Here is a 27,748-nt window from a genome sequence, read left to right on the forward strand (position 1 = left end):
CTTTGTGAAAACTCTGCCTTTGTAGGGACAGGCCCTGACTAGTGACGCTTCCGCTGGAGAAAAGAGGTAAATACTTTCACGTTCTCCCTCCATTTACCTGAGCATGTACTGTTCTCTAACTCGGGAATAATATGGAAATGGCTCCTAAGCGTCGGCAGTTTTACACAAGAGTGATTTTCTTTAACAAGAGAGAAGAAAGTGGGACGGGGTTAATGGACAATCTCAAAATCCCCCTCTGCAGGCAACTCCCCGGCCCACACTTTCCCTTCATCCTGGGAATCTATTGTTCCTTTCTGGCCGAATGGCTGGCTGAAGGGAGCGGGTCTTAAAGAGCTACAGTCACAAGAGAATGCAGAGATTCAAAAAAAGAGGCTTAAAAGGGAAAGAAAAAAACCTAAAACCTGGGTTAGTGGAAAGTTTATGTCATGTCTGAATTACTGCTAAAGTATTTATTTATAAATTATCCACCTCCTGCTCCTACATATACAGTTATTTGTCTGTACATTTGTACGTATAACTATATTACTGTTATAATTGCTCCAAAGTCAGTTTCAGAGTGATATTCTGAGACAATTTAAAATTGGTCTTCATTTATTTTTATTTGTGGTTTTTTAATTATTCAGCAGCTTAAGTTTGGAATGTTAGCAGCTATCTGGTTGCTAGGGTCCAAATTACCGTAGCAACCAAGCAGTGGTGTGAGTAAGGCATTGGAATATTGGAGATAGAAAAATAAGTAATAAAAAAAATAACAATAATATTGTACCATCGCAGACCAATAGTTTTTTGGTTTCCTCATTTAAAAGCTGGAAAGAGAAGGGCAATAATTCAAAAACTATACAAAAAAAAAATGAAGGCCAATTGAATGGTTGCTAAGAACTGGCCATTCTAAAACATACTAAAAGTACATTTTAACTACAATCTTATAGATTGTAAGCTCTTTTGGACAGGACCCTCTTCACCCCTTGTATCGTTTATTGGTTGCTTGGTATGTAATTGTGTTTGTCCAATGCATGAACCCTCTTCAGCGCTGCGGAATATGTTGGTGCTTTATAGATACACGTTAATAATAATAATGTCATATATTTGCTTTAAAAAGGAAATTCATTTATCTGTGGTACTATAAATGGTACCGCCCAGGACTTGGTGGGAAAAGAAAACAAGTTTTTTAGTGCTCTGTAATAGCCAATATTTTAGTCACCACTGTCTGATACAGGCATGGGATCCGTTACCCGGAAACCCGTTATGCAGAAAGCTCAGACTTATGGGAAGGCCATCTCCAATAGACGCCATTGAAATCAAAAGATTCACGTTTTTTAATGATTTTCCTTTTCTCTGTAGTTTCTCTGGAGGCAAAACAATCCTATTGGCTTTAATTAATGTTTAGGTGATTTTTTAGTTGACGTAGGAGTATGGAGATCCAAATTACAGAAAGATCCCTTATCAGGTCCAGAGCATTCTGAAGAACAGGTCCCACACCTGTATCTGTCCAGCAATGTCTTTTGCGTGGCATCCCTGATAGTCACAATGGTGACCAAAATGTTGGATTTTATAAACCACTAACAAACTTTGATTTTCTTGTCTCCTACGCAGTACAGTACCATTTACCACCAATATAGATGTAGTCAGCTTCAGCCGTCGCCTTTTGGTGCAAGTCGTAGAGAATTTATTGGGCTCAGCAGTAGCAGCTGTTGTGTCCGTAGCTTTGTTAAGTTCTGCGAGCGCACGTCCTTATTACTTTGCAGGCCCAGTAAAGAGGTTTAAACAATAGAGTGGACAAGCACTGAACAAAGTACCCTAGTGAGTCATTTAAGCACCAAAGGGTGAATATTTAAAGATGCAGGAATGTAATTACTGACACTTATCACTCCAGGACAACAAAAAAAAGGAACTGTGTACTATTATCTGCCTATTCAGACTCATTATGGGGCAATTAAAAAGGCAGTTGAAACGCTTGCACACTAGCAACTTTATAACCGGGATTTAGACGTCCTGAAGTTGCTGCAACTATATCACTCACAGCGGAAGTGTAGGTAGTTGGGCTACACCAATGGCTGCCGTAGATGCAGATGAAATTGTTTTTGTGTAAAAGTCCAAAAAGCAAAATAATGAAATCTACTCATTACTGTTTGTGGCTACAAATAAAACGACTACAGAGAGAATCAGCCTAACAGTTAATGAACTGCAGTGTTTTAGCTTTGGGGTCATGTTGCTAAGTTGCAACCTCAGAGCAAAGGGAAAACACTGCGTTATTGTTATGGGGTCGCATTTGCTGCTGCATGGCTATTAAATTCATCTGTACCCAGCCACAAGAACCGGAGGCTTGGCCAGAGTTCCATTCAGCTCTGTGCCTGCACTTCATGCCCCTTAAACACAATACCCCGTGCTGCAAAGAATTCATTTCTAATCCCTATTCAGCCTCTAACGGAGAACTGAATATATGTTAATCTTCTTAGCAAGCCCTCAGTCTGACACATACTGAACCCGGCACCTAAGGCTGGCAAGTTGCGCCTATAACAAAAAGCATCTTGTTTTTATTTACACTCAGAGACAGACAGATAGAAGATAAATATAGATAGATAAATAGATAGATAGATAGATAGATAATAGATAGATAGATAAAAGAGCATAGATAGACAGACATAAAACATAGATAGATAGAACATAGACAGATAGATAGATATGCAGATATAGATAGATAATTGATAGATTATCAACAGATAAAACACACATATAGACAAATAGATAGATAACAGAACATAGATAGACAGATAATCGATAGGTAATACAGCAATTGATAAAACACACATATAGATAGACAGATAGATAATAGATAGATAGATATATATAGATAGAGAGATAGACAGACTGATAATTGATAGATAGTTTTTTTTCATTGCTTTAAGGATGAAGACACACGGAGCTACTTAGTAGCAGCTACATTTTCACAGCTACTAAATGCCAGAGAATACCCTGCCATAGACAATACTGAGAATAGCCTTTGCTAAAACACATGTAGAGACTATTATCGGTAAATGATCAGCATTGTCTATTTTAGTAGCCACGACAAGTAGCTGCTACTAGTAGCTCCATATGTCTTCACCCTTATAAGTAGCTCGTCTATGACCTTTCTCCAAGGAGCTTGCAGTCTAATTTCGCTACCAAAGACAAAAGCACTAGGAGCAGTTTTACTAGAAGCCAATTAACTTGCCAGGACTGTAAGATGAAAGTGGTGCCCCATAAGGAAACCCGAGACGATACAAGGAGTGTATACAAAGTACATATAGTTACAGCTACGGGACATGGGGCATTTTGTCCAAAATGGATATATTCGCATTTTATCTCATTCTAATGCAATGCATTTACACTTTTTGTGTTCACAAAAAGAACTAGAACTTCGGATTGTGAGAGGCTGGCTATGAGCTCCCTTTCCCTGGCACAGCCACAGTGCTACAGTAGCCGGGGCTTTAGGGTGGGAGGGGAGGATGAATGGGTTAGAGGGGTCTCAGCAGGTGACTGTTGATACAACTGTTAGTTTCCGATGAGTGGAAGCAAGCAGTGGGGGAAGGGGGGTTTCTATTAAAGTCTGACAGACTCTGACACCAGGCTCTGTCTCTACATTCCTCCGTCTTTAGTAAGGCTAAATTCGGAAACCTGCCCTCCAATCACATCAATGGAAGGGCAAGGAGGGAGGAGTACTGCTAGGGGAGGCTAGTAGTGGCTGAAGGTGCTTGGGGGGGTCTTCTGTTCTATCCCTTGGGTGATAGGCACGGCTCATCAGACCCAAAACTTCCAACACGGTCAACGGCCGTAAGCGAGGGACAACGTCACATGTCAGAAAGAGACCAAGGAACCTGCACTTCTTTTCCTAGAATCTCTCATCTCAACAGCAGGAGGTAGGGAACAATGACTGGCATTCCTTCTGGGAAGTCCTGGGGATTCGCTTCGTTCCCATTTCAGTTTATCTGGGCATTTTTGTGCATTTCCCAGAATACACTAGGAAAGCATGGTCTACCGTGACAGCAGGTTAGACACAACCTACATAGACTGGATTACCAGCTAAACAGGCTTACCCTGATGTAAATAGATCTTTCTAAGAGAGAATATAATAATATAATATAGCTTTTAGTCCACTTAGGCACTTGTTTCATGGGAGTCTATGTATAATAAAGGAATTTACTTCGGCAAAGAAATCAGTATGGCCGCTTCCACTCTAAAGTGAGAAATATGGCTCTCTTGTGCACCGTCACTTATGCACCTTTACAGCCCGACAAATTGATTCTTTCATAGCATAAATGCTTATTTATTCTGGCAGCGCAGCGGAGATTTAAGGCATCAGTGAGCGTTGCTGGCAATAAATAAATATATAAATAAAGGAGATAGTTTGGGCCGTATGTTTATATCATTATTTCTCCGATCCGCCTGCGTTCTGGAGAACTGTTGCTGACAAACGCCTCCCAGGCCAGCATTTCTTAGCCCCACGGCCTGATAAAGAAAGTGTGTGTGCATTAAAATGTAAGAGATAGCACCGGGAGATATTTATAGTGGTGATTTGGCTATCCTGTCTTCCGCAGCCTTGCACACAAATCTCTCTTCTTTTCGGTGAACACGTCAGGCTCTGTCTCAAAGGTTCATATTCTCCTTGTTGTTCTTCCCTGCAGGTTCTGTAAATCCCTACGTGAACACAAGAAGTGCGACTTTGTAAGAGAGTGATAACGAGATTGTCCCTAATGGATTGTTTGCTTGTGAGGGTCTAACTAAATATCCAAATGACAGTGGCCTGCCTTCTCCAGATGTCTCTTATTGTAAGAGACGTGTGCTAAGCAAAACCTCATCTGGAACACTCTGGCTGTTGATTGGATCTTATAGGGACACAAGGTAACCTGCACTGAGATGGTAAAGTAACAGGTACCTACCGGTGACACTATAGCAGATCTTCTAAACATCACCATCCAGTAGATATCAACCACAGAAGCTGCCACAGCAAGTGTGTATGCCTGCTTATCTACCATCCACTCCAGTGCCTTATGGAGATGCCAACTGCAGCAGGACAGTAGGTGCAATAGAAAGGCCCATGCAGAACAAGAACCTGCATTCTGTTAGATTTAAAGACAACCTGGACCATGCAAAGGCCATAGAGCAGATCAGTGGTCTGATGATACCAAATCTAGAGGATGTGTCTCACCAGGAGATAGAAGGAGACTATGTGGACCTTTTAGACATTGCTGCTTCGGCAGAGCACACCTCCTCTTCTTGCCCACCTGAGATGGGGGATCCCCCTGTTGCTAATGGAGATTCTGTTTTAAATATTGCTACAAATAATAATAATAAAAAGTGGATTTGTGGGCGTGTTCTGACAAGCAAGGAAGGAGCTTGCACCCCTTGTTTGAGAAGAAGGTTCAACCAAGGTTTGAACTTGCAGGAGACAAAGTGCCGCTTCCGACAGTCGTACCTTGCTGCTTTAAAAAACCCAGTTAATTTTAGCTCTGTGCCCATGGCGGATATTTTGGAAGATCCAGTGGGCAGAGTAGAGCTTTCTACAACTTTTGCAGCTTTGGAAAGTCCTCTCTGCTCACGGCGCAAGAATCAGGCCAACGTGACCTCCCACAGGTTATTGCCAGGGAAAGCAGAGGCAAATAGAATTGGAGACATGTCTGGTCAGAGCACTTCCAGAAATCCCAAACCCACCACTACGCCTGGTTCAGAGCCCTCGCCATCTCTTGTCCACAGATTTTCATTTTTAAGAGGTCAACGGAGTTCCTCAACATCAGGAGATGGACTACCTATAGATGCCAATGCCAACCAATATGGTGGCACCTGGAGGAGAGTGTCTGCTGTCTGTTCCCCACGCCTCAGCAGAAGTAGATTCGGTGGAAAAGGTAGGCCAAAAAAAACTTTAAAAATATACAATTGCCAAAAGACAGGTCTTTAGTTCCTTCCTTCAGCCTTGCAATGCCACTCTTTATTTTCAAAAAAGCAATAGGTTCAATGACTTATGGAGGGTCTCCATTGTTTATATTTACATCACTATAGTGTGGGGGGGGTCTAAATAGAAGTGTGGAACACTTCAGTGACTCTGAATTTAAAATGTATAAAGTTATAATGTTTGTAAATGGTGGTATCTAGTAATAATGGATTTGATGGTATTTACATCAATAAGGGCGACTGCGGGACATCGCAGTGATGCGTATGCCATCCCACCAGCTATTTACATTCTAGCCAATGGGATGGCATTGCGGGGAGATTAGTCGCCCTCGACAACAGAGATTTGTCGCGTCGCGACTACTCTTCCCGTGTACCCCTACCCTAAGATAAAGGGTTTCAGAGGGAATGTTATCTGATAAAAGGCTTATGTTTTGGACCAGGGATATAATAGACCCATAGCAGAAGCTGCTGGGTGCTTGATAGCTGATGCTGGACAGAGTTGTAACGGGATGCAGGCCAAGATCCAAGCATTCCTTGGATGACCTTGGTCCATATGATATCTGTACTGCATTTCCCTACCACTGTAGACCTCACAGTACTGACAATTAATAAAAAAAGCCTTTGTGTCAGCATCTTTATGGATGCAAGGCAACAGGGGACTGGGCTTTGCCAAAAAGGCAGTGTGTTCCTTTTTAACAATGCACATAGTCAACTTGTCTTGATGGACCAGTTATTAGCACCACATCAGAACACCACTCTGACCCATTTAAACTATACTGGGTGACGTTTTCGTGTGATTTCATTGAGTCACTCCATACGGACGGCTTTATAGAGGCAAATACCAGGTCTGTATTTGCAAATCTGGCCCACCCTGTATGTGGCCAAATTGACCAGTGTTCTGATGAACCAATGACTGTTTGGCCAAATGGACAGAATTCCTCATTTGTATCCACCGTCAGTCTTTGCAGGTGCTTTCCTTTACATAGCCAGTAATGCATGTCTAGTCTAATTGGTGAGTGCTTTTGCTGCGAGAAGCAATATGGCAAAGCCTACTTGGGCATATACATGCAAATGTGCAGTGATTTGAAGGTCTCTTAATAAAGAGGCTGTCTTCATACCAACCAGTCAATGTACATTTTCGGGAATTTCTGTTCTATTTTTTGTTCTTCTCCTTTGGAATGAGGGATGTTACTATATAGAGAGAGACCCAGTGCCTGACCCCAGCAGTAGAACATGGGTTTGAGGGCATCTTACAGAGATATACATCAAGCTGTGTGTGTGGGCCAATTGCTTCTTGGCAGAATTGTGCTACCATGTGCTCTCAAGAGCAATAAACACTATACAGATTGGAGTGCTCTTTGGCATAATCAGGCCTGGATATCTGTCAGGGCATATTCAAGATGGGGAAGATGACATTAGATCAGCCTTTATATTGGCATAGTTAAACCAGTGGAGAAAATGCTAAGTGTGACCCACAATAATTTATGGGTTCATTTCCTAAGACTCTTGGCAACTAATTTCTGTTTTCCCTGTACTTCTGGCACCAGTAAAAAAATGTCCGTTGACTAAAGTAAAACTTGCCTATGGTCCATAACCAATGAACAATGCACATTTTTTGTGTCATAATTAACACAGCTCCCATCCTTGCTGGCATTGTATAAGCAATTTAAACAGCTAATTTTATGTTATTTCACAAAACTCTCTGGGTGCCAATAGAAACTGGCTTCAATTTTGGCAGAATTTTGCAGTAATGTAGTAAATGGTGTGTCAGTAGTGGGGATACAATAATAAACCATAGCATATATTTGTACCAAAATATTATTAGGAGAGAAGCAAAATTGCTGCTGTTATATTCTTTTTTAACTCTCTGCCATGTGAATGTGTTAAGGTTTTGCAGAATGCAGCAAAGCGTTAAAGGTGGCCATACAAAAGACGATGTGCTTAAGGTCAACGAATCAGTGAATCTTGGCCTTATCTGTCCAACAATCAATTCATATAAGGCAATCAGGAAAGGACAGTATTTATGGACACTGAAATATTTTAACCTTCATGACTGAGGTCTGATTGATTGCTGATTAAGTTGGTCAGCTGATCCATACAAGAGTCAATGTTGAGCTGTATACAAAGCTAGTCTAAGTAGTATTTGTGCCCCAGACAATATTGCTTAGGGCTGTGACAGACGGGGAGATTAGTCGCCGTGCAACAAATCTCCCTTGTCGTGGGCGACTAATCTCCCTGAAATGCCATCCCACCAACTAGAATGTAAATCGCCGGTGGGATGGCATACGTGGTGCCAAAATTCCTCTCAAGGCAACTTCAGCGATTTCGGCAAATCGCAGCGACACGTATGCCATCCCACCAGCGATTTACATTCTAGCCGATGGGATGGCATATCGGGAGGCCTTCAGCCTGCCCCCTTCAAGTCACTATCTTACCCTCCCCCCCTGCAATCTCACTCCATGGTGAATGCTCACTTGCTCCTAAAACTCCCACCTGCTGGTCCTCTACCCACTCCCCAACAGCACTCACTCACACAAGCTGGATGCTTACTAGTGAACTCTCTCATACCTCCACAAGGGTCATTGATTTGAGCACATCCTGCCTCTGCTGCCCACCCCTAGTTCCGACCCTGGCTCCATGTTAAGCTATAAGAAACTGTTAATATTAACTAAAAACTTATCCACCACTGAGTGTGGGTATCACTTAATCAGCAAGGACAAAACACACCAAAGTACTGGGAATATTTCATATAAACAACAGGTTACAGGTCCCACCCAGTTACCCATGATATTATTTAAATATGTCACAGGCATAAATGATTAAGATATGGCAAAGCCCATCTAGATATGAGCCACATCTGAAACTACTTAACGAAACCAACTCTTTTTGTCTCCTTTCCACAGCAACGGTGGCCAACGCTGGCCTTGAGGTGACTTCCACAGTTCAGAAGGTACCTTCCAAAGCTGGATTGTGGGTGTCCATAGTAGGATCTCCAGTAAAAGGCACTGTTCCATTGGAGACTATCCATGACCCTCCCATCCAATGCCAAGATCTGAGTGCTAAGCTTTTATACTCAGGAATTGCGTGCCTCCCAGGTGTGTAAGACATTAAAATAGAAGTGCTTAATGGATACACTAATAATAATTGTAATAATGACTTACATGTCAGGGTTGTATCTTGCATTGTTTCAAGTCTATTTCTACAGTGCACTGAATGGTCTATTTAGAATGTACTATTTATTCACATATTTTGTGGACCCAGGGAGCCGTGACAAGTTGGGCAGGGCTGTCATCCAGATGACTACTGACAGTTCATCTTGGGATGCCCCTTGGTGCTCGACAAGGGAAGTGGCACGCCTCCTACTCTACCTCTGCTCTGTTGCCAGGTAAGAGAACACCAGTTTCATGGGCATCGGGTACTCCTTTGGGCACACCAGTATATTTAAGGAAAAAGTGGCAACTCTAGGGTTGCCTAATACTGTAATATTTCTCTTTACAATTTTGTGATTTCATTGTTCAGGAAAGAAGTGAAAGATCTCGGAATGCTGATTCTGGTGGATGCCAGGAAACAAGGCCCATCACCCTGCCTGCACACTGCTCTACATTCAGTACAGGTGAGCGCTCCATAAGACTTCTAGGCTTGTTGAGACAGGGTCCGGCTATGTAGCAACAGCTGTTATGAGCTGCTCCCTTGTTCCAGACATGTTTTCATCTCACACTGAAGTGCAATGAGGGAGAAGCATGATTCAGGCAGTTAGTAGTGAGCTTTGAGCCAAGAGCTGCTCAGTGCTACAGTTACAAAATCATCTCCACTGAACCCTGAATTCCCTCGGACTGGGAAATCCCCAATTAGCCGCAGTCCAATTGCACAACTGGCTTCCTCCTAATAAAGAGCTCAGACAACCTTGTAAAAGGATTAAATATATGGTATATTGAAATATGTGAGAATTGGGGAGTCCTATCCTACGTATATTGACATTTTTAGGCTCTAATGAGTCTAACAGCTCAGCTGTGTGTCTGCTTTCTAATGACTCTGCAACCCTAAGGCACATTCACTGGACTGTAGAATTGATATAAATATGGAATAAATTGACAGTATATACTACTAGTAGATGTAATTCCGCAGCCATGTGATTGTACTGCTAGAAAGGCTTTTTAATGAGATTTCTACTACTGAGAAACCTACTGGTGTCTTAACGAGGAATGAATTCTGTTACCTAGACAAAGGTCTTCTAATTAGCAATATTAATCTGCCAGCCAGAGGAAGCTGTTCTAATGATTAACACATCTACATCTGCTTTTAACTGAAAAACATTCTACTGCTGATAAAAGAAGTCTTTTAATGACTAATGAGACTAGATAAAGCCTGGACATGAGTGTCACCACTTCATACCCTTCTTTATTGATACCATCAAGCACAGAAAGAAAAATCTTCCTATGGTGGCCATACACAGGCAGATTTAAGCTGCCAATTCAGCCCATTTCAGACTGAGTCAGCAGCTTACCTACCTGTGAATGGGGCCCACGGATGGGCCTGCCTGCCTTATATCTGGGCAAATATCAGATATCAATCAAGCTTTGGAGGAGGAGCATATTCCTGCTGTCCTTGTCTAAAGGGTTTCTTCAGGCCCCAATAGATAATCGGACCGGATCAGACTGATTTGGCCCAACATGTGGTGACGTCACATGAGTGTATATGGCCATCTATAGCCACCTTAAGTTCTATGGGACACTGGGTGTTTTGATGGGTAATCAAGATGCCTACTACCTACCACATGTCATTTCATGTTAATAAATTGTGTTCTTCATTAGTAAGTCTTTGGTATCACTCAATTAACAGTAATTGGTTGTCTTTATTAGTAGAAAGCTTTCCCATAAATGAGAAGTGCTGTGAGTTGCCCCAGACCCATGATTATCAACCAGAAATACACCAGTTTGAAGTTTAAGATAATTTCCCATGCAGGGTTGGTTTAATATATTTTCACTACTACCACTTCTAGGAAACTACTAAATGGTGACATATTTGCTGCTAAATTAAAACTCTGCTACTCTTAGAATAGCTTCTATTAAATAGCGACAACAAATACCACTTGTAGGAAGGCTTCTAATAAAGAAGACCACTTACTAATATTGTAACAAACAGCACTTGTAGGAAAGCTTTTTAATAAAAAACAACACATAGTCCGGACTGGCAATCAGTGGACTGTGGCAAATACCAGAGAGGCTGCTGTAAGATGCCATAGACAGTCACTATTATTGGGCTGGTGGGGGGCTTTTGGGTCTCTGTGTACTTGAAATGCCAGGGTCTATTTGAATCCCAGTTCAGACCTGATTGCAGGTCTCTTCTCAAAGGGGACATGTCACTAAAAATTCACATCAGTAGTAAAGGTGCCCATACACGGGCCGATTCTAGCTGCCGATATTGGTCCCTTAGACTGAATCGACAGCAAATCAGCCTGTGTAGGGGCACCAACAACTGGCCTGCCCGACCAATATCTGGCCTGAAATCGGGCAGGTATCGATTGGGCAGGTTAAAAAATTAAGTTGGATCGGGGACCGCATCAGCTCGTTGATGAGGTCCCCAGTTCGACTTCACCTATACCTGTCGTTCTAATTCGATCGTTTGGCCAAATGACTGAATTAGCCTGGATTAATCTGATATTGCCCACCCATAGGTGGGGATATTGGGAGAAGATCCACTCGCTTGGCAACATCGCCAAGTGAGCGGATCTGAAAGTGTATGGCCACCTTAAGAGGTTAATAGAGATAAGTGAAGTTTTTTGCCAGGCATTGATTGGCTGTAGCTTCAAAAAATATAGGCTGAGGAACAACAAATAATATATTAACCTGAACTATTCATCTGTAAGAGAAATACAATACAAATACAGTTTTATTTCACCCACTTTGGTTTAGTGGATTTTCTAAATAGTGACAGATCTCCCTCCATTATGATTCACAGCACCATCATTTTAAAGAAATATATAAATATACTCTGGTGAGTGAAAAACTCCTACTTATTAGTTTGACAATCTACTCATAGAAGTGTCGTGCCATTAAGGCCACATGTATTACCGGCAGAAAAGTATTCTAATGAGTTTCTACTACTAACATAAATGCCCAGCAGCAAATCTCACTTCCATTTGTTAAAATGCTTCCATGACTAACCTGTGCGGGAATAAAATTATAATCTTATGAGTGGCACTTCTGCCTAATGAGCCAATCAGAGCAAAATAATCCTCTAATGAGAGAGACTGACAGTCAGTGAATAGTAAGTACAGCTATATAATTAGTGAGCCTGCCAACCACTAATAATGACTCCCAAGGGAATTTAATTTAGTGACTGCAGCAGTCACCCCACAATGTAAAATGCAAGTTACAAGTTGCTGTGATTGCTGTTTCTACCTTTGGCTCTTTCCTAAAAAAGGACATTTCATCTAACACATAACACGATCTGCCTCCCCTACTCTTCTGTTATAGGCTTCTTGCCCCGGATCCATTCAAAGCATTTTAATCCTAGTGGAAAAAGAGACAGCTTCCCAGCTGGATAGAATTCCCGGGCTGCAGGTGAGCTGTGACCTATAGACTGCAAGAGTCTAAGAGACATGTTTCTTAATTCATTAGTCCTATAATGAGGTTGCAATGGGACCTGTGCAGAAAGGGCAGTGGGGTAAAGTAATGGCTTTTCAGCTATTACAAATAGAACAAATTAAAGAGAAAATTTAACTTTTTTTGTAGTAAAAAAAATAATGGTCAATGTAAGGGAAAATAATGTATGCAAGAAACAGCTGTGTCTGGGCATATTCTCTTCTTCATTTAGGCTAATGGCATAGAAAGTAAGTTGGGGGTTTGAAATAAGATTATCCTTCCCCCCAGTTGTCACTGCCCCCTGTTGGAGTTAACTGGAATCTTGCGAGAATGCTGGGACAAATGGTTTTTGCATTAAAAACACCCTTGTTAAAATCATGTGCCTCTGCTTTTAAACAATTCCCATTTATATCTAGAGAAAGTGGATTGTGCTAAAATCACATTTTGAGAGATATAAAAACCTGCAGAGTAAATGCTGCAAAGCCCCTACTTTTGCCCTTAGTATTACATAATGGTGGCTGTTGTTTTCCTTGCTACATACACAGGTATGTGATTATTCTCTGGAAACTCATCATCCAGAAAGCTTCAAAATATAGGAGGGCTACTATCTCCCAAAGTAGGGGTGCCAATATGAAAAATATTCACTGACCCAGGTAAAAATAGTAACGCAGAACTGCACCTCCATGTTTGTTACCTTTCCCTCAGCCAACTTGGATTTGTACATTCACAGCACAATCTAAAAACTAAACTGCAAAAATAGGAGTCTAAGTCTGCTTCAGGGACTCCTGGGTAATAGGTAATAATGATGAAAGCATAGTGCTCCTTTCCCTTTTTTCCTGGGCTGGTGCATAAAATAGTACTGAATTCCCCTGGGTGATTGCCTAAAATATTGGCATCCTCCCAAGTGAATAAGGCTGTCCTTGTCCTTTATAAACCTTGGTTGAGGAATGAGATGTTGGACAGGTTATATATTGTATTGCATTGGCCTACAACAGTTGTTAAACTGCAACTCCCAAATTGTCCACTACTCAAAGGTCCCACATGGGATATGATCCCCCAGATTCAGCTGCCACAAAGGGCAGCCGTGAGAAAAGAAATTTGGCACCTCCCTTTCATATAAATAATACACACATCCTTTACATGTGATCTTTTATTCTACAGGCTTTAGGGGTACAGCATTTGTTTTAGACATCGATTTATACTGTTCTTTCCCAGGACTAAAAAAGGGGAACTTCCAGGCTTATAACAAGGTTCAAAGACTGTTTGGTTTAGATTTGATTAGATAGGAATACAGATATTTAAATATGACGTATGGTCTTCTGAGAAATGGACTAGTTGTTTAGCTCAACTGGACCCTAGATTTAGCAGGGATGTTTTGCAAATATAGATCATACTGCCCAATCTTCTGGGCAATCAGGGGTCACTTGAAAGACCACCTGATCCAAACTGCAAGTCCTTTTTACTTTCTGTCAGATCTGAATGGAACTGTGTGTGGCCAGTTATAACTATTTCTTAAGCCAGTCCGATAACCTAACTAAGTTCAACCTATATATGGCGACCTTAAGGGCACAGGTTTACATGGCTAATTATACCACAAGATACAATAAAAGAGGTATATTATTAATGTAAATGTGTTGCACTTTTATAACATAAAGCCACTTTAACATTTATTGTTAATGTATCAGATTATATATTTTCTTACAGACATATAAGGGCCCATTTACAAACTAACAGCCTCAAGTGCTGGTTCATCAATAGTTCTGTGCTTAAACACGTTACTGCTTCTGTAAATTGGTGCACCAGTAAGGGGTAGCCAAGGTAGCAGTAGCTCCTTTTTCCAAGCACACCTAAATAGTGTTCTGCATGTAAAAAACACAGGGGATATGAAGCAGATAAAAATTGATTATTACCTGCACCTTAAATGGAATTATTGTATAATCTCCATCTTTTGGCACAATTTTGCAGGTGGAGGTCTTGACTTCGCTGAAGGCTCTGAGCCGGTACGTGGAGATTGGGCAACTGACCTGGGACCTAGGAGGTACCTTCCCATACTGTCACAGCGAGTGGGTCCAGTTTTACCAGGTGCCTGTTAGCAGCACAACAGAATGAATGAGGCGGAGCGTTGTTTGTCTCCAGCTGCATGCTGAGCCGCCTTCTGAATATACCTGCATGTAATTAGCACATGTATGCATAAAGATCAGGTGGTGGGGGGGGGGGGGGGGGGGTATATTCAAGTATGTATGCACAGTCATTTTGTAACATGGGCTTATATATCATTCTATTGGTACTCTAGTATATCTGTTTAACACCTCTGTCCACCAGCAAAGATGGCTGTTCTTAAGGACATAATAGGCCTGAGCTTATTGTGGACTGGACTGTTACTGCCTTTCCCTACAGTGACTGGTTCATTTGTTACATGGGCCTGGAAAGTTACAACTCCCTGCAGCTCCAAGTAGCACAGTTGTTACATACAACTCTCTCTCAGGTTGCCTTTGCTATGGAGACCCCTTGCCTCAGGCTCTTCGGCATCCACCACTCCAGAATGAGGGTTCTGAATATACAGAACCTTGTGACACCTCCCTTTTAAAAGACTAGGGAACATCTGACATCTCTAGTCACTAAAACCAAATTCCAATTTTTCCCCTAGGGCAGGGATCTCCAACCTTTTTTACCCGTAAGCCACACTCAAATGCGAAAAGAGTTGGGGAGAAACACAAGCATGAAAAATGTTCACGAGGGTGCCAAATAAGGGCTGTGATTGGCTATTTGGTAGCTCCTATGTGGGCTGACAGTCTAAATGAGCCTCTGTTTGCCAGTACAACTGGTTTTTATGCAACCAAACTTGCCTTCAAGTCAGGAATTCAAAAATAAGCCCCTGCTTTGAGGCCACTGGGAGCAACATCCAAGGGGTTGGGGAGTAACATGTTGCCTAACCAATAACTGGGGAAATACTTCTCTTCCCAACTCTGTGCAAACCCAGCCCTTATCTGGAAGTAACCCTAAAAAGGAATTTTCTGACAAAACCCTTAGCCCCCTACATATATATTAATGAATTTGATGAAACTATGATTTTCTTAGCATTCTTTCATGCATAGATGTGTGCTGTTTTTAACCTAAGTTCAGAGAATCAAAATCTTTGGGGCATGGAACATATTATTATATTGTATTTTGTGGGTTGACTCCTGGGTTTGACAGACTTGTTAGCTCTCCCATACTGTATTTATACCCCCTGGCTCCCCCACTCAGGGTCATGTAGGGGGAATTCTATTATCTGTAAATTATCTTTCCTCTAGGGCCCATGGCCTTCACAATGTATTGCTCAGATTGTGCCGTTTCTTTTAATACAGCAGACATCTTGGAATGTACCATGTGCTGTGCAGGTCTTCATTACTAAATTTCAGTTATCATGAAGTACAAACTCAGTACTACGGATGCTGTACAGCATCCTATTAACTATAGCAGAGAATACACAACTTATTGCAGGGAATTAATGAACACTTGAAACAAAATATGACTCTTTTCATGAAACTGTGACAGGAATTTTACTTCTCCATTTTGTCTGAAAGCACTGGGGAGGGACCAGACCATTTGGCAGTATTCACAGGGGGGTTATGGGAAGTACCATTACATGGCTATAATCTGGCAAATGTTCTACTCAGCTTTTGTATGTGGTATTATCAAAGGGCTTTAGTTTCTCTGTCAGAAAGCATGAATATCCTGGTTTGGATTCATGTGAGCATGTTAGTGTCTCTAAAATGATTTTTTCCCCTATCATTCATGTGCAAAACAAGAAATATCAGATGACCATATACATAGCTTCACTGTATTACAGACGGAAGTGGTCTAAACATCTTTAGAAAACATTTTTTCATAACCCGGGTGATGCTATCAAACAACTGACTTGTTAGAATGATGACAGAATGGCGTTCCATACAGTCAAAGGGGAACTACAACTCAAACCCAGGCTGCACATTTCTAAAAGATCATTTTCTAACATTTACTAAAAGAGTTTTCATTATTAACAGAACTAACTGAATAGGGAATTGCCATTATTAGCAGAACATATTCCTAGCATTTCAAAATGATTATATGTTTGTGCTTTTTACTTGTTCTACAAAACACAATTCTGCCTGCGGCCTGCTGTTTAGAGCACATTAGGGACATTATTATTATTAACATTTATTTATAAAGCGCCAACATATCCCGCAGCGCTGTACAATAAGTGGGTTTCATACATGGGACATACAGAGTAACATATAAAGCAATCAATAACCGATACAAGAGGTGAAGAGAGCCCTGCCCAAAAGAGCTTACAATCTTTTGGGCATTTAAAGGCAATTTTTCATTTAAAGGCATTTTTGGTTCATAAAAGTCACCCAGTGTGCACTCCTTTTTCCCAATTTGTCACTGTCCATCCCAGTCCCAAGCATTTTTGTTTCTCCCAGTACCACTGACATATTTTCTTTGCTTGCCCAGAAACTGGACGCATTCTTATCAGACCTGAGGAAGGCCTCTGACTTGCTACAAAACTCCATCCAGGAGCTGGGCGAGGGCAGTGCCCCACAGGACTCTCGGGTAAGTGTGCCCTTCCCTGTCTGGTAAGGGCAAACGTTAGGGCTTAGCTTAGTTATTCTCCCTAGGGGTAATTTAGGTGCCCATTGAGTGGACACAATGACCTGTAACTCTCGGCAATTCCATGCAGGAAGTGGAGGAGAAGATGGCACAACACAGGGATCTTATGAAGATGGTTTTAAGTGATTCCCGCTTGGTGTCCCTGCAGCGGGAAGGAGGGACAACCTTGGCCAGGCTCCGCAAGGAGGCAATGCGCTTCTGCTGCTCTCAGGATGTCAGGTAGGCACCTCTGTCACCAATGTTAAGATAAACCTCAGTGTAAAAACAACTGTTGATAATAGTACGATAATGGGTGGTCTGCAGAATAAACGCATTCAGGGGAGTGGGAAGACAATTTAAAAATGTAACCTCATACCTACCTCAAGGTATTAATCTCTATTAATATGGTGATAGGGAATACTGTATACACACACACAAACATATATGTATATGTGCACACACAGTAGAACCCCCATTTTACATTTTTAAAGGGACCAGTAAATGGTTTAATATCAAAAATCAGGGACATGCTTTATGCATTATTTATTCAAGTAAAGGGAAAGGTAAAATCACTGCAGGGGTGCCAAAATGTGCCCAGTGATTGTAATCACACTGGCTCGTAGCTACCCCACACTGGTGCGGTTATCTCCTAACAGGAACACCAGCCTGGTGTATAAGGTAACCTTTCCTTCTTCTTTAATGGGATCACAAAGGGAAAACTTAAAATTATGGGATGTAAAATTGAGGTTTCACTGTACATATACCTGCTATATAGCTATGTGCAGAGAACTGAGCTTGTGTATGCTCATCCATGCTTGGCACATAGCTAATGCATATATATTACCTATCACCGGATTAATGTCAATGCCCTTCAGTGGAATTCATTATTGTTCCTTTGGGGATATATATTTATGAAAATAAAACTGTTCACAGTCCTTACCAGTAGGTGTCACTGCAACCTCACTCTAGTCAAGGTCAGCCAAGTATTTAATAGTAACAAGCAGAGTTGGCTCACACTGCCAAATGATTGGTGTTAAATACTGCTCATTACATGTTTCCAGAGAACCCAAGCTCTTGTCAACAAGCAACCCTTAGCACACAAGCCTGTAGGAGCAGACTCAGGCAGCACATTTTGCTTCTCCCTCGGCAGCAGGCCAGCGGTGTGTAGAACCGAGGCCAGTAAGGATGCCGACACTGCCTGCTTTAGAGTCTATACATCCCTCCGATAAATACAGATTTACACTGATGCATTTTTACAGAATACTAAGGGACCTATTATGTAAAATTCCAGCATAAAAAACAGTAGTGGCTTCCAAAACGACTTGCCTCAATGATTTTATGCTGATTGATGAATAGGCCCCATATGAAGAAGCTGGTTTTGATAAAAGCCAGAGGCTTAACTGCCGGCCATAGCTATAGCTACTTGATGTTTGAAGGTTGGTAATGGGGTATCATGGTAATACAATGTACAATAAAGCGCTACAAAAAGCATGCATTGCAGTATTGGCCAAGGTCTGTTTTGGGAAAGGTCAGTTTTCATATTTTAGTTGCATAACCACCTAAACAAATTGCTTGTAACCGATTGAGCTATTATGCACCCTCTCAGTTCATGCTTAGAACACCCTATGTCTGCATCAGAGATTCTTGCCCTTCTAGGTCCTATGTTTCTATGGTTACTGACAAAGCTCCAGCTACTACTATCCATCTTAAGAGAGACCTGCTTTTTACCCTATTGAGTTCTGTGTTTCTATGGTTACCAGCCCATATGGGCTTCCCATTCTTTATCAGCCTGAGAAACATCAGGCAGCTAATGCTTAAAGTAAATGGAGCCATCTTTATGCTCAGGGGAGCCCAGACTGACTTTATTGGAATGCCTTTATCTAACTGCTTGAGGCAATTCATAACTTGATGCTCACGCTTTGTCCATAGGAGTCTCCATTCCCATACTTTGTTGTTAATTAGGCTCCCCATCAGTCCCCATTTCAGGACCTTGCTCCTGAGGCCTCATCTGAAGCTACTGGCTGAAGAATATTCTCCTTTTTGGATCACCTTCCCCATGGTGCTTAATGTAACTTTGTGGCCATGACCTTGGGTGGGTGCAGTCAAGGCGGAGTAGGCCAACAGTGGGTGGGGCCTAAATAAAATCTACCCAGAAGGTCCCACAATTTTTCTAACACTGTTTCTGATTGGCAGGAGTGCGGTTGAGGCAGCTGTGCATTTGTACAACCAACTGGAGGAGCAGGTACATGCCCTAGTGACCAAGTCCAACCGAAGGCTGGAACTCCTCGAGTCATTACTGAAAATCCGAGAGCTAGAAAGCCAGTTTACCCAGGTGAGTTTAGCAAGAAAAATAGGTAAGAACTGCAGACTAGACCATTTAAATAAATGGGGATTGAAGTGGAAGGATAAACGCTAGCAGCAACAAATATTGTGAGGCACAATATTCAAGAATATATATGAAGGTTTTAGAATCCTTTTAATCACAGTCTGAAAAGCAATATTTTTATTTTTATCTTATTTCTGGGTTCCCTCAGCTGAGCTCCTGGATGGATGGAGATGGAGAGAATCAGTTACACGAGATGGACACCATGGAGTGGTCCCTGGACAGCCTCGAGCGATATCACAAGAAGTTCAAGGACTTCTTCCTCCAAGCAACGGTTAGCAGTATTCATGGTTCTTCCCACATCTAAGGAAACCAGAGATTGTTCCCAATAAACTATATATCTCAAAATTTGGGCATTAAACCCAAATTCTATCTATTATTTATTATGAAGTCTTATTTCACAACACTGAAGGGCTTATCCATCAGTCCTACTCAAGTCTGCCTGTCCCAACGCTGCTTCCTTCTGCCTCCTTTTGATGAATCTTATATTTCTCTAACCCCCTTTTAACAATGCCAAATCTCTTTGCAGGTGCATTACAATCACGGGCTAGTACTTCTCGACGATGCCAATAAATTCAACAGGTCTCATTTCCCAGAGATGGAATCTTTTAAGACGGCAAGAAGCAGCTTCCAGACAAGACTCACCAGCTTTTACATGTGCGTAGAGAGGCAGAAGGAGGAGTTGGAGAAACTTTTGAATCTCTACAGCTTTTGTGATAAGGTAAATATGCTTACATTTAGGCTATATTTCCTACTATATTACTATGGTCTCTAAATTAGGACCAAGAATATAGAATAATATATATATATCGCTGGTCTTCCACCAGATATCTCAGCTGACTGTGAGCTGCAGCCGTTACCTTGGACAGCTAAAGAAGTCAGAGCAGAAGCTATGCCTTCCAGAGACCCGACAGTGCCTGGAAAGTTACCTGCAGCGGCTGACTGATGAACTGTCGGCTGACAAATTCCAGGAAATGAAAGAGGAGTCCTACTCACTCAGCAGCAGCAGAGGACTAACTGTATGGAATGAGACATGGCTGAGGTGTCAGGAGTCCAGGCAACTCCTAGAGGAGACTTTGGAGAAATGTAAAGAAGAGCAGAGGACAGATGTAGCAGGCCGGCACAAAGATACTTCTGGGAGCTCAAATAGCAAAAAACAAAGTGCAGATACTCCAGCTGGTTTTTCCAATGAAGTGTCACCAAGAAATCAAAGGGGAGAAGAAGAATTTAGGCCCAGGGGGAGCATGAGAACAGCTGAAACTACTGTAATAAACTGTTGTAGCTTTGGCCTCCACACTGGTTCTGTAGGACTGTTCTTGAAGGCATCTAGGAACAATCGGAACAGGAGACCAGCAAGAGAACCAGTTATCTCAAAGGGATGTTCCACCAGTGAGGAATCTAGGAGTAGCAGTGATGCAGATCCAGAGCACACAGAGCTTATGGTTCAAAACTCCAACAATGAAGCTTTGGAGATTCTCCGTTCTCCATCCCCAACTTTGTCTCGGACAACCCCAGTACCACCACCATGTGCCTCCAAGTCAGACCATTTAGGATGGCTGGCACTTGGCAGATCTCTCAGTGATGACTCAAGCACTATTTCCAGAGGGGATGCTGGTAGATCAGTTATGCAACCGGGGAGGCACTGTCCTCTCTCCAGACATGCTAGCTTCTCCACAGGGGACTCAGGCTCTCAGTATTCCTCAGAAAGCTCTTCGCTTATATCTCCCTTGCTAGCAATGGAGCCACTTATTCCACGTATGCCTTGGACAAGGGGAACTATGAGTGATTCATCTCGGGAAAGTGACTGGTCTATGAAAGCCAACTTTGCGTAAGAAAAACAATGCAAATTCTCAGTATATCTTTGTGCTTCTGCTGCCTGTAGTCTTATGTTACTACCACATTCTCTCATATAATCACTAAGCTATCATGCCTTTCTTTTTTCTACCAACTATTCCTTTCATCTCTCTTGCTGTGTCCTATGTGTAATTTTCTATTTGGGTGTGTTTTTTATTTTTCTTTATTTTGTCACCTCCATCTACTGGTTGCCTTTTATTTTGTGCCTCAAGTGTAGTTTCCTTGCTCCACAGTAAGATGCACAAGATTATGGAGGAGCTCCTTGCTACTGAAAGAGATTACGTTTGTTCCCTGGGGTATGTCCTGTCTCACTACCTGAGTGAAATGGACCGTTCAGATGTCCCGTCGACACTACGTGGTCAGCATGCTGCCATCTTTGGTAACCTGGAGAAACTCTACGAGTTCCACAGCCATGTTTTTCTACAAGAACTGACTAGCTGCCGACGAGAGCCCAGCCTTGTTGGAGGCTGCTTCCTTAAACATGTAAGTTTTAACATATAAGCGTACATTTATGTCAATTTAAAGAGATTCGGCCACTGACAGCATCAAGGGAACATGTAAACACTGAAAACAGAAATTTGATAAAGATCTTTCTCTTTTCATTACCCCTCAAGGTAGGAGTATTTGTTCTGCTTTAAACATAGCCATCTTCATAGAAAACCTTATACGTTAGTGCCACCATGAAACCATGAGAAAACATATTTGTAAAAATAAAATTGTTCTACAAATTCTTTTTAAATTTCTTGCAGAAGGATCAGTTTGGGCTTTATGCATTTTACAGCAAGAACAAGCCCCAGTCGGACAGACTCTTGCAGGAACATGGAGCAGCATTCTTTAAGGTAGGGAAAAGCATGTGTAGGTTAGTGTTTTGTCTATTCGTGTATATTCCAAAGTTTACATATCAAAGTAGGTGCCATTTTTAGATTTCGAAGCAAGTTTGGGAAGCCCAGAGACCATTTTACTCCAAGCAGATCCTCCTGCAGGCCAGTAGTCCATATGGGGCTATCAGATCAGCCAATCACAGCCCTTGTTTGGCCCAAAGAACTTGCTTTTGTGGCTCTTCTATACTTTTTACATCAGAGTGTGGCTTACATGTAAAAAAGAATGAGGAACATTGGCCTAGGTAATACAGTATATATGCTTTTTTTTCAGAGGAAGCAGCAGGAACTAAAAGACAAGATGGACCTCTCTTCCTACCTATTAAAACCTATCCAGCGCATAAGCAAATATAGCCTACTCCTGCAGGACCTAGAGTGGGAGCTGAAGGGACAGAGCACTCGACAAGCCGAGCTGCAGGCCGCTCGCGAAGTTGTCCGTTTCCAACTACGGCACGGCAATGACCTCCTCGCCATGGACGCTATTCAGGACTGTGATGTAAGTAATGATTGTTCCTGAGAACTACCTGTAGGTAGCAATGTCCCTTAGCTGCCCTTAGACAAGTGTAAATGGCTTTATTTTAAGTGGCCATGCACAAGCAGATTTAAGCTGCCTATTCGGGCCCTTCAGACCCATTTAGTAGCTTACCTACCTCTGTATGATGAAGGTTTGATTTTCCCGTCAGGATTGAGGACCGCATCAGCTCATCAGTCCTCTCCCTGACAGCCTGTATCCCTAAGGCCAAATGATGAAATCAACTTGATATCGCTCACCTTAGGTGGGAATATTGGGAAAAGATCCACTCATTTGGTGACCAGAAATAAATGGTCTTTAGAAACTCATAATGACCAATCAGCAGGTAGAATTAACTGGTCAATGTCAAACATTTGGTTAAAATGGGTTACTTGATGTCTGGAATTAAGACTTTACATTACCCTGAAACTTGGTTGCTACATAATAGGGGGCTGCTGGGCTGTGCTTCATTCTTCTGTTTATAAACAGGACCAGTAACACAAACATGAAAATAATTCATGTGTCAGGAATTTAGTATTTATTATTTCTTGTTAAGGTAGACAACCCATTCACAAGGCAGAGGGGCGTGCAGTCAAAAATGGTCGTTAAAGCTAGATAAAGAAAAAAACTGCATAAGTAAATGTAAGCCTTTTTCTAAAATTGAGGGTTAAATATGCTCTGTGCCTCACTAGCTGAAAGATGAGACAAGGTAGGTGACAACCAGGTTTTAAATTCCCAGTGAAATGTAGCGAGGAAGATGTAATATGGGAGGCATCAAAGCATTTATGGCTATTAAAGGAAGAGTGGATTACCAGTGCAGAGAGGGGACATTAGGGAGAGCGAGACGGATCGGGAAGCAGGGTAACTGCTCGGAACGCAGAAGAGACAAACAGGAGAAGGTGACAGATTAATCACAGGCACGTAGAAAGGGACAGGGGCACAGCGGAGACATCAAAGTGGGACAAAGACAAAGTGGCGGATTAGTTGGAAAACGCCAGGGGAATGCACTGTTTGCTAAAGGTGGAAATCACATACTGAGTTAGATGACATCTTAAGACAATCAAAGCTGTTCAGCTTTTGTAGAACCACACTTCCCAGCATCCTCAACAGGCCACTAGCTGCACTGAGCAACAGGCCAAAATCTGTCTGTATTCCATTGCTCTCAGTACAGACAGCCCTGAGCCTGCCTTGTCTCTCTGCGCACCACCCTGCAAGTCACAAAATAATGCGGGGAATAGATCTGTCACCTGCCACTGATTTTAATGTCACTTGTCACCATTAGAGCATCCTTCACACTTCAGAGAGCGATGCAGGGGCTAATTTGTTTCCATTTATAAAATAATAACTATCATAAAGTCATTGGATTCTAAAAAGCAAGACAAATTAATAGACGGCAATATGCAACAGTCTGTTTATTTTATATCCCGGTGGTAGGCGACCAGAATATAAAGATATTCCAATATATATATATATTGCCCGGACATTTGAGTCAGTAGGTCTGATTTTCTGCTTTTCTACAGGTCAACTTAAAGGAGCAGGGACGGCTCCTGCGTCAGGGGGAATTCATGATCTCCTACAAGAAAAAGAAATGTTGGAGGAGAGTCTTCCTTTTCGAGGATCTCATTCTCTTCAGCAAAGCCAAGAAGACTTCATCTGGTAGTGAGGTCTATGTGTACAAACAGTCATTCAAGGTAATGTGAAGAACTGTAGCTTCAAGCTTTGCCAAGTAAATAACTGAGCCCAATCAAACTGTCTGATCATTGATCTCTGTAAGGGACTCCTGTAAGATCAGGCTACAGTTCAATGGCTAAACAAAGGGGGCCATCAGTGGCGTAAATAGATGTTACTGGGCCCCCAAGGCAAATTCAATTTAGGGCTCTAAAACATTGGTTGGACCTATTCTACTAAGAAATATTGAAATTACTCATTATTTAGGGACTTACTGAGCCCTCTACATTCGTCCTCCCTTGCAACTGCAAGATCTGCTTCCTCTCTAGTTATGCCCCTGGGGACAATGCTGTATGTTGGTCACTTGTGTACAGTTATCAGCAGGCCCGGACTGGCAATCTGTGGGTTCTGACAAATGCCAGAGGGGCTGCTGTAAGATGCCATAGACACTCACTATTTATTGGGCTGGGGGGGTTGTTTGGGCCTCTGGGTACTTGGAATGCCAGGACCCAGGCCCAGACTGGCAATCTGTGGGTTCATGCAAATGCCAGAGGGGCTGTTGTAAGATGCCATAGACCAGCGTTTTTCAACCACTTGCCGCGAGATGTTGCCTGGTGTGCCGTAGGCAGGGCCGCAATTTTTACTTTCAAAGGAGGCCCGGCGATGCTACAGTTTTTCTTAGTAGCTCGGGCCCCCTTTAATAAAATCCGGGCCCTGTCATTGGTTGCGCCCCGTGTGTACGGGTGACGTCAGTACGCACGGGGCGCAACGTTATAAAAGGGCCTGTGTGCGGTCGCGTGTAGGCAGAAGTGCAGAGGCGGCGCGCGTGAGGGGAAGATGCTGCTGAAGCCGCCGAAGAGCAGAAGTAAAATGCTGCTGGGCACCAATGTATTAGGGGGGGCCACGGGGCACACTGACTTATGGGGGCACTGCTGCTGGGCACCAATGTACTAGGGGGGCTGGCTCTTGGCACCAATGTACTAGGGGGGCACTGCTGCTGGGCACCAATGTACTAGGGGGGCACTGCTCTTGGCACCAATGTACTAGGGGGGCACTGCTGCTGGGCACCAGTGTACTAGGGGGGCACTGCTGCTGGGCACAGAGTTCAATTTTTTAACATTTTCTAATGGTGGTGTGCCTCGTGATTTTTTTCATGAAACAAGTGTGCCTTTGCCCAAAAAAAAAGTTGAAAAACACTGCCATAGACAATCACTATTTATTGGGCTGGGGGGCTGTTTGGGCCTCTGGGTACTTGGAATGCCAGGACCCAGGCCCGGACTGGCAATCTGTGGGTTCTGACAAATGCCAGAGGGGCTGCTGTAAGATGCCATAGACATTCACTATTTATTGGGGTGGTAGGGGGACTGTTTGGGCCTCTGGGTACTTGGAATGCCAAGGCCTATTCTAATGTCAAAGGCCTTTGTGGTGCTGAGCACAGTGCATATATATTTTTATATTTCCAATAGCACTTTGGAAATGTAGAAAACTAAACAAACATATACATACATATACACATACATATACTGGTACTACAAGAACGCAAACCTGAATCTCTAATCTTTTTCTTACAGACTTCAGAGATCGGCCTTACTCACACCTTAGGGGGCAGCGGGCTTTGCTTTGAGATCTGGTTCCGAAGAAGGAAATTGGAGGACACCTACACACTGCAGGCACCCTCAGCAGAAGTCAAGGAGGCCTGGACAGGGGATTTGCAGAAGATCCTTTGGGACCAAGCCATAAAGAACCGAGGTAATCACACAAGACACAGCTCTCATACTTCCCAACATTTCAAAATTAGAAATCTATAGATATATAGGGGCAATCCATGGGTAACCACCAACTTGTCTGTGTCTCACCTGATAGTGATTAGTGGGGAGTATGCACTATTTGAATTCTTGCTAAAAGAAGGCACTTCAATGGCAGCTAAGTAAGAAGCCTCCCTGTTGCTGGTTAATCCCACCTCCCTCACTGAATAGTGGGGGGGCTCAGCTGTACTAGGAAATGGAGCACAGAAAATCTGTAATTACAGCAGTTATCTTATTTAGTGCAACCACTAATCTTATATATTAAGAGACACCCATGCATTCTAAAGTTTAATTATTTAAGGCATTTATTAGTTATTCTTCTTATGATGCCATAATGTCATCCCAACCCTTTATTAAAGACCAAGATAACATCTGACTCCTGTACTTTTATCCTTCTTAAGAGATGCGCAGACAGGAACGTGTGTTTTCTGGCATTGGGTGCAAACCTTTCACGGATATCCAGCCAAGTGATTCAGCTATCAGCAGCAGAACTGTCCCAGGTTTGTACAAGGAGTGGAGGCACTGAAATATACCAGGGGGGGCATGGATACAACTCACTGGGGCTCCTGTGGGCAAATAAGCACCTAACAGAACGGCAAACAAATGCTTATTCTACTCTTCTACCTGCAGCTGACTTGAAAAAATATGAATTACTGATTGGCTACTATAGGTTTATGCCAAGGTGCAAATTTGCCTGTGTTGATAAATAACCCCAATTCTTTTTCGTTCTCTGTCTGCAGATGACAACCTTCGCTCATCTCCTGCAGTCACTCTGCCATTTCCCACATCTCCAGTGCCACTGCGCTCCATGTCAGTGGGTTCCCGGAGCAGTGCCAGTAGTGCTGTATCCCTGGGCGGCTGTTCCTCCACCTCCTCTGGTCGAGGCTCACTCAGCCCCCATCATGGCTGCCCTAGCTCAGAGCCCTCGTGGAGGTCCTACAAAACTGAGTCTCCACGGGAGAGGGAGGCTGGCGTCTTCTTAAGTGAGTATGCACGATCTGTGACAGGGTTATGCAAACAGCCAAAGCCTGTAAATCACTGCAACCAATGAGCATTTAGCTTCTGCTGCTGTGATGTAGTTAGAACAGTGAAAGCAGAGATCTGTTGCTATGGGGTGCAATTTCTATGAAATATTTATTATTATTATGCCCAAATAAATTCTGCATTTCGGTTAAAAATGAAGTTTTGATGCACACAGTCTAAAACAAAGAATTCTTACACTCACACTCACTTTTCTTCCCTCAGCCGCTAGTTCCGGTTCCTCAGAAGGAAGCGTCAGCGGTTTGAGCTCTTCGGTTCCAATTCACTTTCCACTGGGTCATAAGAACATGTGTTACCCCCTGGATTGCTGGCGCCCCCTGCACGCTACAGAGAAGCCCCCAGGAAACAACATCCCTTAAGGGACACCTATAGGGAAGCCTTTTCGGGAACACACATGAACTTTATATCTAAATGCAGCTGGGCTGATATACCTGTGAGACACTAAATTTTAAATAATGTAAATAAATGAATAAAATGCATTTTATTGGATA

The 27,748-nt window shown here is 42.6% G+C and overlaps 1 protein-coding gene across 3 annotated transcripts; it reads left to right on the forward strand.

The window, feature by feature from the left end:
* Positions 1–27,748, forward strand: kiaa1755 (KIAA1755 ortholog). 3 transcript variants are annotated; one of them, XM_002932863.5, is made up of 21 exons: positions 1–66; positions 4,659–5,876; positions 8,826–9,017; positions 9,184–9,307; positions 9,442–9,535; positions 12,399–12,485; positions 14,472–14,588; positions 16,983–17,081; positions 17,209–17,357; positions 19,311–19,449; positions 19,652–19,774; positions 20,030–20,221; positions 20,328–21,328; positions 21,588–21,837; positions 22,104–22,193; positions 22,507–22,728; positions 24,264–24,434; positions 25,983–26,160; positions 26,618–26,716; positions 26,957–27,199; positions 27,462–27,748. In XM_002932863.5, the coding sequence occupies exons 2-21, from the start codon at positions 4,991–4,993 to the stop codon at positions 27,614–27,616; spliced, it is 4,611 nt and encodes a 1,536-aa protein (XP_002932909.3). In that variant the 5' UTR covers positions 1–66; positions 4,659–4,990; the 3' UTR covers positions 27,617–27,748. The 3 variants fall into 3 exon arrangements, with proteins under 3 accessions (XP_002932909.3, XP_031750347.1, XP_004918603.2); XM_031894487.1 differs by lacking the exon at positions 1–66 and adding an exon at positions 303–405; XM_004918546.4 differs by lacking the exon at positions 1–66 and adding an exon at positions 3,650–3,893.

Source organism: Xenopus tropicalis, chromosome 10, assembly GCF_000004195.4.
Source record: "Xenopus tropicalis strain Nigerian chromosome 10, UCB_Xtro_10.0, whole genome shotgun sequence".
Classification (NCBI taxonomy): Eukaryota; Metazoa; Chordata; class Amphibia; order Anura; family Pipidae; genus Xenopus; species Xenopus tropicalis.

Excerpts from the sequence above, each read along its gene's own strand:
- kiaa1755 (XM_002932863.5), top strand. The coding sequence starts at position 4,991 with ATGCCTGCTTATCTACCATCCACTCCAGTGCCTTATGGAGATGCCAAC. Across the intron at positions 22,194-22,506 it reads ATGGAGCAGCATTCTTTAAG|AGGAAGCAGCAGGAACTAAA; the intron begins GTAGGGAAAAGC and ends CTTTTTTTTCAG. Across the intron at positions 26,161-26,617 it reads CCAAGCCATAAAGAACCGAG|AGATGCGCAGACAGGAACGT; the intron begins GTAATCACACAA and ends ATCCTTCTTAAG.